The sequence below is a fragment of the Ylistrum balloti genome, unplaced genomic scaffold (genome assembly GCF_031769215.1).
Source record: "Ylistrum balloti isolate Yb309-2 unplaced genomic scaffold, AGI_CSIRO_Ybal_v1 Utg370700, whole genome shotgun sequence".
Taxonomy (NCBI): Eukaryota; Metazoa; Mollusca; class Bivalvia; order Pectinida; family Pectinidae; genus Ylistrum; species Ylistrum balloti.
The window spans coordinates 1303237-1319670 of record NW_026782420.1 but is presented as its reverse complement, the minus strand read 5'-3'; the positions used below and the strand labels follow the sequence as shown (position 1 = coordinate 1319670).

Below are 16434 nucleotides of genomic sequence, written 5' to 3'. Positions count from 1 at the left end.
TCCCTCATTACCTCGCCACAGGTCCTCTGATTTTATTATAGTTGTAAAGAGCTCCAGAGAAAGACAGTCTTACTGATACACTCTGATGGGAGGTCACCAAGTTAGTGCTAACTACCTTTCCCGATCAAAGCACGTCTAATTTAGAAATTGGAAGTAATCAATAGACTAGATCTTGTGGTTAACAATAAAAACCGCTCGGAAACAAAGGCAAACTTAGATACAAGTGTACTAGTGTATCGGACGGACATTGTTAAGAAAATGTTATCCCTCACCACGAAGGAGAACGCGTTCTGGCTGACCATGGCAATCATGCTGTCCGTATGTGTGTCCGAGGCATGGCTGACGAGGTACAGCAACAGAGCAGCCACCAAAAACTGGAAGGACATCCAGCTGGAGGAATTGGTAAGTGTCATTTATAATACATATTAGTACGTATGTTAGTAAGCACGCGATTGTGTCAACAGGTTTTCAATCTATTTTATAGTAGGTGGAAGATGTGTGTTGTTTCCTTGTTCTTTTTCAAACATATAAATAATTAATTTCTGTTGATAAAAGGGTATTTTCACTCTAAAATACTTGAAATAGTCGGAGAAAATTTTCCCGAATTTCATACAGAAGATATTTCAGCGAAATATAAATGAAATACTGTCTAATTTATATTTCAACTTTCACCAATATTACTATTTTGCCAACTGGCTTTAAATGAAAGAAAATAGGTCAAAATTTTAAGAGATGTTAATGATATATAAGAGTTTCAATGACATTTTAGGGAATTAAAACTTGGCGAAAATGAGCATCCTTATGCGAGGACGAAAATATTTGCCATTAACATTGGAAATAGATAAGAGAAACAAAAACGCGTCAGTAATCTTCTCTCCTTGTGATATAACAAACATACAGGTAACGAAGAGGTGTCACAGGTGTACGAGAGAGTAGAAATTTATTTCGGTAAACTTTATAATATTACTTAGGCCTGAAGTGTATTATTTCACAAAGTTGTAATCATCATTGTTGACCCGGATTTACGCTCGCGACTGTCTCGCTTTGAACACAAAGCGCAGAATTTTACAGATATCGAGAATACATGGTCAGTGTCTTAAAAACATAAGCTGTATTTTGGTGAGGGTGAAGAAAGACAAAAGTAGCGAGCCTCTGGCGCGACACTTTTGTCTTTCTGTCTCGAGCCGATTTATTACTTTTAATTGATTTTCATAAATAAACTTGTTTTTTACAACGTATCAAATCGCTAACTTCGACCATTGCTATATTGTTAAACGTAATATTTAAGTAATTCTATCGAATTACCGCGCGTGCTTTTCCGTCACAGCAAAAATATATGTCAGGAGTATTCCGACAATGGCAGTGCCAGTTGCAGGATAAAACAGAATAAAACTGTTGCTAATTAGTAAGTCTTGAATACTATTAGTGTTTATATCTTTTGACCGTGTCTGTCTTCTGGTTTATAATGTACAATTTCCATTTATCGTTATGAATTACATTAAGTACATCGCAGTTCCGAAGAAAATCACCAAGTATACATTTATATTTTATCTATAATTTAAAAACATATATATATTAGGAGCTGATGTTTGTGGTCAACTCCATAAAAGAAATTCCTAAAACAAAGTTCAGACTATTTATATGCCCGTCACTTAATCAGAACAAAAATCCAGATGTCACGGGAAAAATTATTTAAGTTAAGATAATTTGATCTCTGGAACAGATTTAAGAAATTAATTTAATCATCGTTTATCTATATTCAAAAGAGTCCAAATCATGCCACTTATTGTCCCGTCTTTTTAACTGAAAAAAAAATAATATTACCAAAATCATTTTAAATGACCTTTTCGTCCCTCGTTTCGACTCCAAAACGGTGTTTTCATCCATCGTCCTTTGACAAGTAAATTTTACGATTTATCATTGAATCTGTCTCCAAAAGTTTACAATACTACATACGGTTCCATAAACAAGATATCAGGATTTCGGTGACGTTACAATTTGAAGCTCAATGTTATTTTTGTCAATATGCATATCTCTTGTCAGAAACCATTTTATAACATTTAACATTAAAACGATATTTCGTCCGTTGCTTCTTTTCATAAAGTCTTTAGACTAACATAATATTTCGGTCTCACGGGTTTTTGATTCATACACTACTGATACAGGCGAAGTACCTTCCTGCTAGATTTTACAAATTGTCATTACCGGCATTCCCTGGTAGTTAAATCAAAATACTTACCAAACAATCCCGAGCTTATCACTAATTAAGAATCTGAACCAGTCACAAACAAAGGGAATACCGTTTTGTCTATAAAAAGTTAGTCATAGATCAAACCCTTCTTTAAAAAGCTGTCTGTAAACACGAAGAAAGAGTTTTCATACATTTTCTTTAGAATGGAAAAAAATCTGCAACGATCTTTTAATCACTGAAAGGGATCATCGGAGTGATGGTGTTCAGGACACACAGACCATGGTAGTTACTGAACAATGCAGCAATCAATGCAATAGTGCTGTCTGTACATGATGTTCTATGAAACCTTGGGCGAATTCATTACTTATGGTAGGTGTTAGAGGAAGACATGATCCGATAACACATTGAAATTTTGTTTTATATTCATGGGTTTAACCTCATCCCAATAGCAATGATCATTTGAGAATAGGTATCTGACACCAAGATTGGAAAATATAGCACAGAATGGGAGAGCAAGATAAATAAAGGAAGGAAGAAAGAATGGAAGGAAGGTCCGAAGTGCTACAGTTGGAATAGCAGATCTATTCTGGTCACCCCACGGAAGGAAACCCTCGATTCTGCAGTGGACCAATATCATCCGTTTCCGCCGATTATACTTAGAATATATCAGACCTAATATTGCCCACGCGATGTCCCCTTATCAGAAGACATCTCAGAGAAACCACTCTCAATCTGCAGGAGTTATCCCACAATTGGATTCTTGGATGACGTTGTTGTATGGTTAGTTATTGTGAATGTTTTAGTGGCGGCAATCTTATTGTAGCACTTTTTTGCGCAGAACACATTCCGCTAAATTGTGATGGCGCTAATTGTAGCCTTTTTTTAGCCGCAATTATTGTTGATAACCTAATCATCAGAGTTCTAATCTGTTTAAATTTGGTTGTGCGCCAATCGGGAATTAAATCTTAAAAAAAAAACACTTCAGTGATAAAATCTGTCACCACATAGCAAATCACAGAATGATCTCAGCTACAGTCTTGATGTATTTCCATGGTTAAATCATACAGAAAGGACATTTATGTTATATGTTAGCTTGAGCGATCAATGACATTAATTTGATTTTTAAAAAGATGGTCAGGTCATGTTAGGAGAAGTATTTATTATAGTTTTGACTTCACTTTTAAGAGAGGAATTGTAGAGTAACAGAGGAGACAGTTTATCTAACACATACAGTGATAACAAGTGGGTCTACAGTTACAAAACATTACTGGAGAAGAGACTTTGAAGAACGGAGAGGTTTCCAATTACTATCTCGTTACCTTGTTAGTCAGTGGACAGAGAAACGGTGTACAATAAGACAATAAAAGTCTCTGTATACAATAATTTATGGAAAATCCACGATAGCCTTACATCGCATGGAAGCAATGGCTATACAATGTCCTAAGGAGAAACCTGATAGGGTATATCATGCCGCCTACACTGCTACATACTCGATGCTCCAGGGGTAACGCCCACTACATCCTCGATACCCCAGGGGTAACGCCCACTACATCCTCGATACTCCAGGGGTAACGCCCACTACATCCTCGATACCCCAGGGGTAACGTCCACTACATCATCGATACTCCAGGGGTAACGCCCACTACATCCTCGATACTCCAGGGTTAACGCCCACTACATCCTCGATACTCCAGGGGTAACGCTCACTACATCCTCGATACCCTGGAGGTAACGCCAACAACATCCTCGATACCCCGGGGGTAACACCCGCTACCTACTCGATACTCCAGGGGTAACGCCCACTACATCCTCGATACTCCAGGGTTACGATCACTAAATCCGCGATTCTCCGGGGATTACGATCACTACATCCTCGATACTCCAGGTGTAACGCCCACTACATCCTCGATACTCCAGGGATTACGATCACTACATCCTCGATACTCTAGGGGTAACGCCTACTACATCCTCGATACTCCAGGGGTAACGCCCACTACATCCTCGATACTCTAGGGATAACGACCACCACATCCTCGATACTCCAGGCATAACGACCACCTTATCCTCAATCCTCCAGGGGTAACGCCCACTACATCCTCGATACTCCAGGTCACCACATCGATGTACTTGTACATCAACCGAATCTCAATGTTGCACAACGGTATATTGCAGTGACTTTGAAATTGGATCGCACTTTTGTAATCCTCAAAAGGAGCGTATTAGCCATAAATTGATCAGGCGTTTCTCTCCTTGACCCAACTACATTATTTCGCGTGTGCCTTTAGATTTGCCATGACATGTACAGGACTCCTAGAATACCTGTTAGTAGCTTAGAAGACAGAGCTGTTACATAATGACCACTGTGTTCTACAACAGACATTGTGATTGACCAACACAACATGTTGTGTGTCGAGGAAGGTCAGATGAACATCCGCCATTTTCTACTTTGCCTGGACTGATGAGATCCATATACAAAGAGTCAATTACGAAATTACCAAATAAAGGCAGAGTATCCAGTCCTATTGGGCGAGGATTTAGACATGTGGTACATGGCCTCAATAGTAAGTCAGCACCTGAGAGTAAGTCCGTACATGATAGTTAGACAGTACATGATAGAAAGTAAACACATGATAGTAAGTCAGCGCCAGAGAGTTAGCCATCAGCTGAAGGATAGTTAGTCAGCACTTGATAGAAATCCTCTGCAGCCCTCTGTGGTAATAGTACAATATTTGGTAGACCAGCCTTCTGTGGTGCTAGTCCAATATTTGGTAGACCAGCCCACTGTGGTAATAGTACAATATTTGGTAGACCAGCCCTCTGTGGTAATAGTACAATATTTGGTAGACCAGCCCTCTGTGGTAATAGTACAATATTTGGTAGACCAGCCCTCTGTAGTGATAGTCTATTTGGTAGACCAGCCCTCTGTGGTAATAGTCCAATATTTGGTAGACCAGCCCTCTGTGGTAATAGTCCAATATTTGGTAGACCAGCCCTCTGTGGTAATAGTACAATATTTGGTAGACCAGCCCTCTGTGGTGATAGTCCAATATTTGGTAGACCAGCCCTCTGTGGTGATAGTCCAATATTTGGTAGACCAGCCCTCAGTGGTAGACCAGCCCTCAGTGGTAATAGTCCAATATTTGGTAGACCAGCCCTCTGTGGTGATAGTCCAATATTTGGTAGACCAGCCCTCTGTGGTGATAGTCCAATATTTGGTAGACCAGACCTCTGTGGTGATAGTCCAATATTTGGTAGACAATTCCTCTGTGGTGATAGTCCAATATTTGGTAGACCAGCCCTCTGTGGTGATAGTCAATACCTGGTAGACCAGCCCTCAGTGGTAATAGTCCAATATTTGGTAGACCAGCCCTCTGTGGTGATAGTCCAATATTTGGTAGACCAGCCCTCTGTGGTGATAGTCCAATATTTGGTAGACCAGCCCTCTGTGGTGATAGTCAATACCTGGTAGACCAGCCCTCTGTGGTAATAGTCCAATATTTGGTAGACCAGCCCTCTGTGGTGATAGTACAAGTGGTGATAGTCCAATATTTGGTAGACCAGCCCTCTGTGGTGATAGTCCAATATTTGGTAGACCAGCCCTCTGTGGTGATAGTCCAATATTTGGTAGACCAGCCCTCTGTGGTAATAGTACAATATTTGGTAGACCAGCCCTCTGTGGTAATAGTCCAATATTTGGTAGACCAGCCCTCTGTGGTAATAGTCCAATATTTGGTAGACCAGCCCTCTGTGGTAATAGTCCAATATTTGGTAGACCAGCCCTCTGTGGTGATAGTCCAATATTTGGTAGACCAGCCCTCTGTGGTGATAGTCCAATATTTGGTAGACCAGCCCACTGTGGTAATAGTCCAATATTTGGTAGACCAGCCCTCTGTGGTGATAGTCCAATATTTGGTAGACCAGCCGTCTGTGGTGATAGTCCAATATTTGGTAGACCAGCCCTCTGTGGTGATAGTCCAATATTTGGTAGACCAGCCCTCTGTGGTGATAGTCCAATATTTGGTAGACCAGCCCTGTGGTGATAGTCCAATATTTGGTAGACCAGCCCTCTGTGGTGATAGTCCAATATTTGGTAGACCAGCCCTCTGTGGTGATAGTCCAATATTTGGTAGACCAGCCCTCTGTGGTAATAGTACAATATTTGGTAGACCAGCCCTCTGTGGTGATAGTCCAATATTTGGTAGACCAGCCCTCTGTGGTGATAGTCCAATATTTGGTAGACCAGCCCTCTGTGGTGATAGTCCAATATTTGGTAGACCAGCCCTCTGTGGTGATAGTCCAATATTTGGTAGACCAGCCCTCTGTGGTGATAGTCCAATATTTGGTAGACCGTAGTTACTTATTACCCTGAGTAACAGGATCAATCGCCTAAACCCGATGCTTAATTATGATTTAACGGATGTTCGCCTCCAAATATCAATCTATTGATTTGTTGATCTAATAGGCTGACAACTCAGTGTTCAGAAACAGAAAATGAAATGCGAGGACACCAAGTGATATCAAGATTGTACAAACATTGTCTAAACTCAATATTGAATTGGTGAGCGGGTTAGGTAGCAGGTCCGACAGTGATTGGCCCACGGCTGAGGGTTTATTAGCCAATTTGTCCCTCCTATAAATGGTCGTTAAGCAGTACGCTTAAGAAGACAGCAACAATGTGTCGTTTACGAACCTAATATACAACTCTGTTCCATTCTGCATTCTAGTTTGGTATTTTCTGCGTGAACACTTCTGTCGTACATATAATGATCAGGTTATTCTCTCGACAGTCTACATTTTCACACTTTTGATAAGAACACTAAATTATCATGTTAATAATTTGCTACTTGCGTTAACGGTCAGACTACCTATTCATAAGACATGCCTGATTTCCTGTACATGTTTCTAGAACAAGACAGTATCAACACATGTCTTTCTGAATGATATCTTAATGATTCAGCGAGAAATCACGAGTTCTGATTCATATTACTGTAGTTCACACTAGTTCAAAACCACAGCTCCCCAAGACAGCAAGACGACACACCAATGAAATATAGAATTTCAGTTGTTTTATCCGCGTTGGTTATTACATCCTTGAACAAATATAAAAATGTACGTTAGTATGTGTTATATTTTGTTCATAATGCACCAACAAAAATGTCTTATTTCTTTTGATGCCGGCGTTGCAATATAACATGTAAGTTTCTCTAAAGAATTTCAAGAAATATAAAAGTATTTGGCGAATAGCAATTATTGAAGAGCTCATACCAATTCATTAGAATAGGATAGTGTAGTTTAAGGATACATTTCGCATTTCTTCAGGGAGGTTGTCAATCTTTCTTTGTTGTTGTTAAATTTGATTAGTTTTAAGAAATTACGACCTTTTCAAACTCTCTTATGGTTTCACTTCGCTTCACACCAACAAGACACCCCGTTAGGAACTGGAGGGTGGGGATTAATGGATGAGGAGTAACCTTTGATTCTACCCTAGTATGATGTATAACATGGAGGGCAAACTTTTATTCTACCCTTATACGGTGAATAACGTGGAGGGCAAACTTTGAGTCTACCCTAGTATGATGTATAACGTGGAGGGCAAACTTTGATTCCACCCTAGTATGATGTATAGCGTGGAGGGCAAATTTGATTCTACCCTAATGCGATGTATAACGTGGAGGGCAAACTTTGAGTCTACCCTAGTATGATGTATAACGTGGAGGGCAAACTTTGAGTCTACCCTAATGCGATGTATAACGTTGAGGGCAAACTTTGATTCCACCCTAGTATGATGTATAACGTGGAGGACAAACTTTGATTCTACCCTAATGCGATGTATAACGTTGAGGGCAAACTTTGATTCCACCCTAGTATGATGTATAGCGTGGAGGACAAACTTTGAGTCTACCCTAATGCGATGTATAACATGGAGGGCAAACTTTGAGTCTACCCTAGTATGATGTATAACGTTGAGGGCAAACTTTGAGTCTACCCTAGTATGATGTATAACGTGGAGGGCAAACTTTGATTCTACCCTAATGCGATGTATAACGTGGAGGGCAAACTTCGAGTCTACCCTAGTATGATGTATAGCGTGGAGGACAAACTTTGAGTCTACCCTTGTATGATGTATAACGTGGAGGGCAAACTTTGAGTCTACCCTAGTATGATGTATAACGTGGAGGGCAAACTTTGATTCCACCCTAGTATGATGTATAACGTGGAGGACAAACTTTGATTCTACCCTAATGCGATGTATAACGTTGAGGGCAAACTTTGATTCCACCCTAGTATGATGTATAGCGTGGAGGACAAACTTTGAGTCTACCCTAATGCGATGTATAACATGGAGGGCAAACTTTGAGTCTACCCTAGTATGATGTATAACGTTGAGGGCAAACTTTGAGTCTACCCTAGTATGATGTATAACGTGGAGGGCAAACTTTGAGTCTACCCTAGTATGATGTATAACGTGGAGGGCAAATTTTGAGTCTACCCTTGTATGATGTATAACGTGGATGGCAAACTTTGATTCTACCCTAATGCGATGTATAACGTGGAGGGCAAACTTCGAGTCTACCCTAGTATGATGTATAACGTGGAGGGCAAACTTTGAGTCTACCCTTGTATGATGTATAACGTGGAGGCCAAACTTTGATTCCACCCTAGTATGATGTATAACGTGGAGGACAAACTTTGATTCTACCCTAATGCGATGTATAACGTTGAGGGCAAACTTTGATTCCACCCTAATGATGTATAGCGTGGAGGGCAAACTTTGATTCTACCAAACTTTGAGTCTACCCTAGTATGCGATGTATAACATGGAGGGCAAACTTTGAGTCTACCCTAGTATGATGTATAACGTGGAGGGCAAACTTTGATGATGTATAACGTGGAGGGCAAATTTTGAGTCTACCCTTGTATGATGTATAACGTGGAGGGCAAATTTTGAGTCTACCCTTGTAATGTATAACGTGGATGTATAACGTGGAGGGCAAACTTCGAGTCTACCCTAGTATGATGTATAACGTGGAGGGCAAACTTTGAGTCTACCCTTGTATGATGTATAACGTGGAGGCCAAACTTTGAGTCTACCCTTGTATGATGTATAACGTTGAGGGCAAACTTTGATTCTACCCTAATGCGATGTATAACATGGAGGGCAAACTTTGAGTCTACCCTAGTATGATGTATAACGTGGAGGGCAAATCTTGAGTCTACCCTTGTATGATGTATAACGTGGAGGGCAAACTTTGATTCTACCCTAATGCGATGTATAACGTGGAGGGCAAACTTTGATTCTACCCTAGTATGATGTATAACGTTGAGGGCAAACTTTGAGTCTACCCTTGTATGATGTATAACATTGAGGGCAAACTTTGATCCCACCCTAGTATGATGTATAGCGTGGAGGACAAATTTGATTCTACCCTAATGCGATGTATAACATGGAGGGCAAACTTTGAGTCTACCCTAGTATGATGTATTACGTGGAGGGCAAACTTTGAGTCTACCCTTGTATGATGTATAACGTGGAGGCCAAACTTTGAGTCTACCCTTGTATGATGTATAACGTTGAGGGCAAACTTTGATTCTACCCTAATGCGATGTATAACGTGGAGGGCAAACTTTGATTCTAACCTAGTATGATGTATAACGTTGAGGGCAAACTTTGAGTCTACCCTTGTATGATGTATAACGTTGAGGGCAAACTTTGATCCAACCCTAGTATGATGTATAGCGTGGAGGACAAATTTGATTCTACCCTAATGCGATGTATAACATGGAGGGCAAACTTTGAGTCTACCCTAGTATGATGTATTACGTGGAGGGCAAACTTTGAGTCTACCCTTGTATGATGTATAACGTGGAGGGAAAACTTTAATTCTACCCTAATGCGATGTATAATGTTGAGGGCAAACTTTGATTCCACCCTAGTATGATGTATAGCGTGGAGGACAAACTTTGAGTCTACCCTTGTATGATGTATAACGTGGAGGGCAAACTTTGATTCTACCCAAATGCGATGTATAACGTGGAGGGCAAACTTTGAGTCTACCCTAGTATGATGTATAACGTTGAGGGCAAACTTTGAGTCTACCCTAGTATGATGTATAACGTGGAGGGCAAACTTTGAGTCTACCCTAGTATGATGTATAACGTGGAGGACAAACTTTGATTCTACCCTAATGCGATGTATAACGTTGAGGGTAAACTTTGATTCCACCCTAGTATGATGTATAGCGTGGAGGACAAACTTTGATTCTACCCTAATGCGATGTATAACATGGAGGGCAAACTTTGAGTCTACCCTTGTATGATGTATAACGTGGTAGGCAAACTTTGAGTCTACCCTTGTATGATGTATAACATGGAGGGCAAACTTTGATTCTACCCAAATGCGATGTATAACGTGGAGGGCAAACTTTGAGTCTACCCTAGTATGATGTATAACGTGGAGGGCAAACTTTGAGTCTACCCTAGTATGATGTATAACGTACAATGAAGCGTCGTTGAAGAAGGAAATCATTACTGGAAAATCATCCCTAAAATAGCATGCAAATCCTGAAATCAATACATGTTTACGGAGAAACGTCAGAGTGAGAATCAATTAAATGATTTCAGCAATCCCACATTAAACAATTTTTATACAGCAGGTAATTGATCGTTTGACTGTTAAGGCCAGGCTGATTTTCTAAGACATGAATTTTCACCTTCTAGTTGCAGGTGTATTTGTAAATATATGCCGCGGTGATCAATTATTTTATTCAAAAGTGAAAATGAAAGAACACGTGATTGTTGTGTGTACTCGTGGTAAAGTAAATGAAAATAGAAATTAAATCACATGTTGACAGTACATTAATAGAGTAATCGATGAGGTTATTCCTGTTAATAGGCAGTGTGAACAATGATATTGGACGAGAAGAATTATTTCTGGAGAATATAATTTTATCTTATAATGATTTATATTATTATACAATAAAACCATGTTATTGGGTAATATTGACCTATAACAAACAACATTTTACAATTTACATCTTCTACCAATATATCTGTACACAATGTACTGCAATGTACAATGTTTACCGTGAATATATCTACAAAGCACCTGTCTTATACACAGAAAGGTACAGTGGACAATATATCGATCAGAATTTATTTTAATGAGATATAGTAACTATGTCAGAATTTTAAAGAAATGAATTACAATTATGTTAGATTCTACTCTAATGAATACCACGTGTAACATTGATATAGTTACATCTAAAACATCTAACGCGAATGTTTGATACAGACAGATTTTCTGCGGTTCCATGTTGATTTCAATGTACGCAAAAGATGCTGGTTTTAATTTCATTTTTTTTAATATAAATCACGTGGTATTTTGATGATGTTTATCATTAGATCTGGCCCGTGTCCCCTATTCACACGGTTGTCTTGCCTGGACTCTGTGTCCGTTTTGACGAGTCTCGCCATGTCCTTAACAATTGGTTGGTTGCCAATTCTTGCAAACTAGAAAATCTTTGGTTTGATATCCTAAACATTATTTAATAATTTTCATGTACATGTTACTGTATATGTACCATGTTACTATATATGTACATGTTACTGTTTATGTACCATGTTACTATATATGTACATGTTACTGTTTATGTACCATGTTACTATATATGTACATGTTACTGTATATGTACCATGTTACTATATATGTACATGTTACTGTTTATGTTACCGTATATGTACATGTTACTATATATGTACATGTTACCGTATATGTACATGTTACTGTTACTACATGTTACTGTATATGTACATGTTACTATATATGTACATGTTACCGTATATGTACATGTTACTGTTACTACATGTTACTGTATATGTACATGTTACTATATATGTACATGTTACCGTATATGTACATGTTACTGTATATGTACATGTTACTGTATATGTACATATGTACATGCTACTGTATATGTACATGTTATTGTATATGTACATGTTACTGTACATGTTACTATACATGTACATGTTACTATATATGTTACTGTACATGTTACTATACATGTACTTGTTACTGTATATGTACATGTTACTGTATAATTACAGAAAACGACATGCACACTGTTTTCTTCTCCCTCACATATAACAGAAAAATTATGTTTACTTACAGTGCAGTAAGACGGGAGAAGATTGTTTACAGTCAAATAACTGCTGTTCCGAGTCCGATGTGTGTTTGCTCGACAAGAAAACTTCCTTTTTGTCCGGTAAGAATCGTCATTTAGTTTGACCGAGTTACTGTGTTATTCTGACTGAAACAATGGAAGACTCGAAACATCCAAGTATTTTAATAATACTATTCTAAGTTCATGTCAGCTTTGATATCTTTATCTCAATAACGGTTATACTATACTTATATATAGCTTGTGATTTAATTACAATAGGTGTATGTTATTTTGAAAGCTATTATACTAAAGAAAAACATTTTCCGTAACGTATTGGAAAAAAATAACTAACATGGACTAGTCATACTAACAACACACTTCCATTGACTGGTCATACTAACACACTTCCATTGACTGGTCATACTTACAACACACTTCAATTGACTGGTCTTACTTACAACACACTTCCATTGACTGGTCATACTTACAACACACTTCCATTGACTGGTCATACTAACAACACACTTCCATTGACTGGTCATACTTACAACACACTTAAATTGACTGGTCATACTTACAACACACTTCAATTGACTGGTCATACTTACAACACACTTCCATTGACTGGTCATACTTACAACACACTTACATTGACTGGTCTTACTTACAACACACTTCCATTGAATGGTCATGCTAACAATACACTTCCATTGAATGGTCATACTTACAACACACTTCCATTGACTGGTCATACTAACAACACACTTCTATTGACTGGTCATACTAACACAATTACATTGACTAGTCATACTTACAACACACTTCCATTGACTGGTCATACTTACAACACACTTCTATTGACTAGTCATACTAACAACACACTTCTATTGACTGGTCATACTTACAACACACTTTCATTGACTGGTCATACTAGCAACACACTTCTATTGACTGGTCATACTTACAACACACTTCCATTGACTGGTCATACTAACAACACACTTCCATTGACTGGTCATACTAACAACACACTTCTATTGACTGGTCATACTAACACAATTACATTGACTAGTCATACTTACAACACACTTCCATTGACTGGTCATACTTACAACACACTTCTATTGACTGGTCATACTTACAACACACTTTCATTGACTGGTCATACTAGCAACACACTTCCATTGACTGGTCATACTTACAACACACTTCCATTGACTGGTCATACTAACAACACACTTCCATTGACTGGTCATACTTACAACACACTTAAATTGACTGGTCATACTTACAACACACTTCCATTGACTGGTCATACTTACAACACACTTCCATTGACTGGTCATACTAACAACACTATTCCATTGACTGGTCATACTAACAACACACTTCCATTGACTGGTCATACTAACAACACACGTCCATTGCTATACTAATAACCCATTTTCAATATGACACATACACGTGCATTAATAACTAATGTTTTATATTTCCAGGAAGAAGAGTGGGTTATTGCAGAGATATTAATATGTTCAAATTGACAGATCAACCCATTAAATATAAAGGTATATATCAAGATGAATATTATTGTCACAATAAAATTCCTTGTCAAATGGATAACTTTGTTTCTTAAAGATAGGTAAAATTCTGAGTTGTATTATTTTGAAGAGAATGAATACGGAATGGTTTTGATTTAGCAGAATATCTTATCTATTTTCACAGATATCAAAAAATAAAATGATATAGAAGTGTTAGTGTGAGTATAGTTCTGATTTATGAACTTCCGTTTAACTGCAGGAGCGGAGTGTAACACGAGTGGCGAATGTGACGACATGTGTTGCCGGATCGTTCCCCGTCATATTTACGGTACATCTCAGGAATGTGGTTCAAAGGAGGGATTCATGTGTGTATAAGACTGATGTTAAACAAGGGAGTGTCATAGTTGACCAGTTTACTCAGTATATCGGATATAAACTAGGAGTTATAACGTATCACGGACTGTTCTAAATAGTACGGGTGTAAAGTAATACACAATCCTGGATCAGTTACTGAGAAATGAATTAAATCGTTACATATTTTATACATATACCCAGTTTTGTCTGTAATCACCCACCTTTAACAAACTGTTATTCTTATATACTTTTAACCTATAATATCAACTTTATCTTACCTGTAATCATTAAAACATCTGTAATCATCGTTTTTTACCTGTAATAGCTAAAAACTTATCTTTATTCCTCATTTTTTTAGCTTATTTCCCATACCTGTAATCGGTGTGAAAACATCTCACAGGAAATCATCCACATTTCCCTGTCAATTATCGGTATAGAAACCTCTCACCTGTAATTAACTACTTTTCCTATGCTTTGGTTGTTATGACGTAGTACACATCTGACTGTTGTGTATAATCGGTCACTTAAAGGACTGCAGATATGTTAAAGGATATAGATGTTGATTAAGGTTTCTTTCTCTAGCATTGTGAAAGTGTTCACCACAAACTCCGGGTACATTTCTAAAGCTTACTACTAACAGAAAAGACCTGTAAGAATGGCGGTGATATTTCACAGGTGGTAAACGTTCTATCACGTATTTTCAGCCAAAGTAATTCATTGCTTTCGAATAAAAAACGATTCAAGGTTGTTCAATGTAATCGTGATTTTCTCGCAAATAAAATTCTACAACTTCTTCCAAACATGTCTTTACTCGTTTATTACAAATGAAAAACGGAGACCCGGAGATAAAGTCAGTTTTATTGAGGAGCCAGTGAATCCTGTCCCATGATATGATGTCTAAGATATTCGTTAGTATGCCGGGTAGTTTTGTTGTATGATGTCTAAGATATTCGTTAGTATGCCAGGTAGTTTTGTTGTATGATGTCTAAGATATTCGTTCGTATGCCGGGTAGTTTTGTTGTTTGATGTCTAAGATATTCGTTAGTATGTCGGGTAGGTTTGTTGTATGATGTGATGTCTAAGATATTCGTCAGTATGCCGGGTAGTTTTGTTGTATGATGTCTAATATATTCGTTAGTATGTCGGGTAGGTTTGTTGTATGATGTGATGTCTAAGATATTCGTCAGTATGCCGGGTAGTTTTGTTGTATGATGTCTAATATATTCGTTAGTATGCCGGGTAGTTTTGTTGTATGATGTCTAAGATATTCGTCAGTATGCCGGGTAGTGATGTTGTATGATATGATGTCTAAGATATTCGTCAGTATGCCGGGTAGTTTTGTTGTATAATGTCTAAGATATTCGTTAGTATGCCGGGTAGTTTTGTTGTATGATGTCTAAGATATTCGTTAGTATGCCGGGTAGTTTTGTTGTATAATGTCTAAGATATTCGTCAGTATGCCGGGTAGTTTTGTTGTATGATGTCTAAGATATTCGTTAGTATGCCGGGTAGTTTTGTTGTATGATGTCTAAGATATTCGTTAGTATGCCGGGTAGTTTTGTTGTATGATGTGATGTCTAAGATATTCGTTAGTATGCCGGGTAGTTTTGTTGTATGATGTCTAAGATATTCGTTAGTATGCCGGGTAGTTTTGTTGTATGATATCTAAGATACTCGTTAGTATGTCGGGTAGGTTTGTTGTATGATGTCTAAGATATTCGTTAGTATGCCGGGTAGTTTTGTTGTATGATGTCTAAGATATTCGTTAGTATGCCGGGTAGTTTTGTTGTATAATGTCCAAGATATTCGTCAGTATGCAGGGTAGTTTTGTTATATAATGTCTAAGATATTCGTTAGTATGTCGGGTAGTTTTGTTGTATGATGTCTAAGATATTCGTTAGTATGCCGGGTAGTTTTGTTATATAATGTCTAAGATATTCGTTGGTATGCCGGGTAGTTTTGTTGTATGATGTCTAAGATATTCGTTAGTATGCCGGGTAGTTTTGTTGTATGATATGTCTAAGATATTCCTTAGTATACCGGGTGGTGTTGTTGTATGATGTCTAAGATATTCGTCAGTATGCAGGGTAGTTTTGTTGTATGATGTCTAAGATATTCGTTAGTATGCCGGGTAGTTTTGTTGTATGATGTCTAAGATATTCGTTAGTATGCCGGGTAGTTTTGTTGT

The 16434-nt window shown here is 38.1% G+C and overlaps 1 protein-coding gene across 1 annotated transcript; it reads left to right on the top strand.

The window, feature by feature from the left end:
- The first annotated feature begins 258 nt into the window (after positions 1–258).
- On the top strand, positions 259–14267 carry LOC132557607 (uncharacterized). Its single transcript, XM_060222116.1, has 4 exons — positions 259–402; positions 12363–12456; positions 13851–13919; positions 14152–14267. Exons 1-4 carry the CDS (start codon positions 259–261, stop codon positions 14265–14267), a joined length of 423 nt encoding a protein of 140 aa, XP_060078099.1.
- The last annotated feature ends 2167 nt before the right edge of the window (positions 14268–16434 follow it).

What these genes read in the sequence shown, in the direction of transcription:
- LOC132557607 (XM_060222116.1), top strand. Translation starts at nt 259, where the DNA reads ATGTTATCCCTCACCACGAAGGAGAACGCGTTCTGGCTGACCATGGCA. An exon ending in GAAAACTTCCTTTTTGTCCG is followed by an intron (nt 12,457 to 13,850) that starts GTAAGAATCGTC and finishes TTATATTTCCAG; the next exon opens with GAAGAAGAGTGGGTTATTGC. An exon ending in TCAACCCATTAAATATAAAG is followed by an intron (nt 13,920 to 14,151) that starts GTATATATCAAG and finishes GTTTAACTGCAG; the next exon opens with GAGCGGAGTGTAACACGAGT.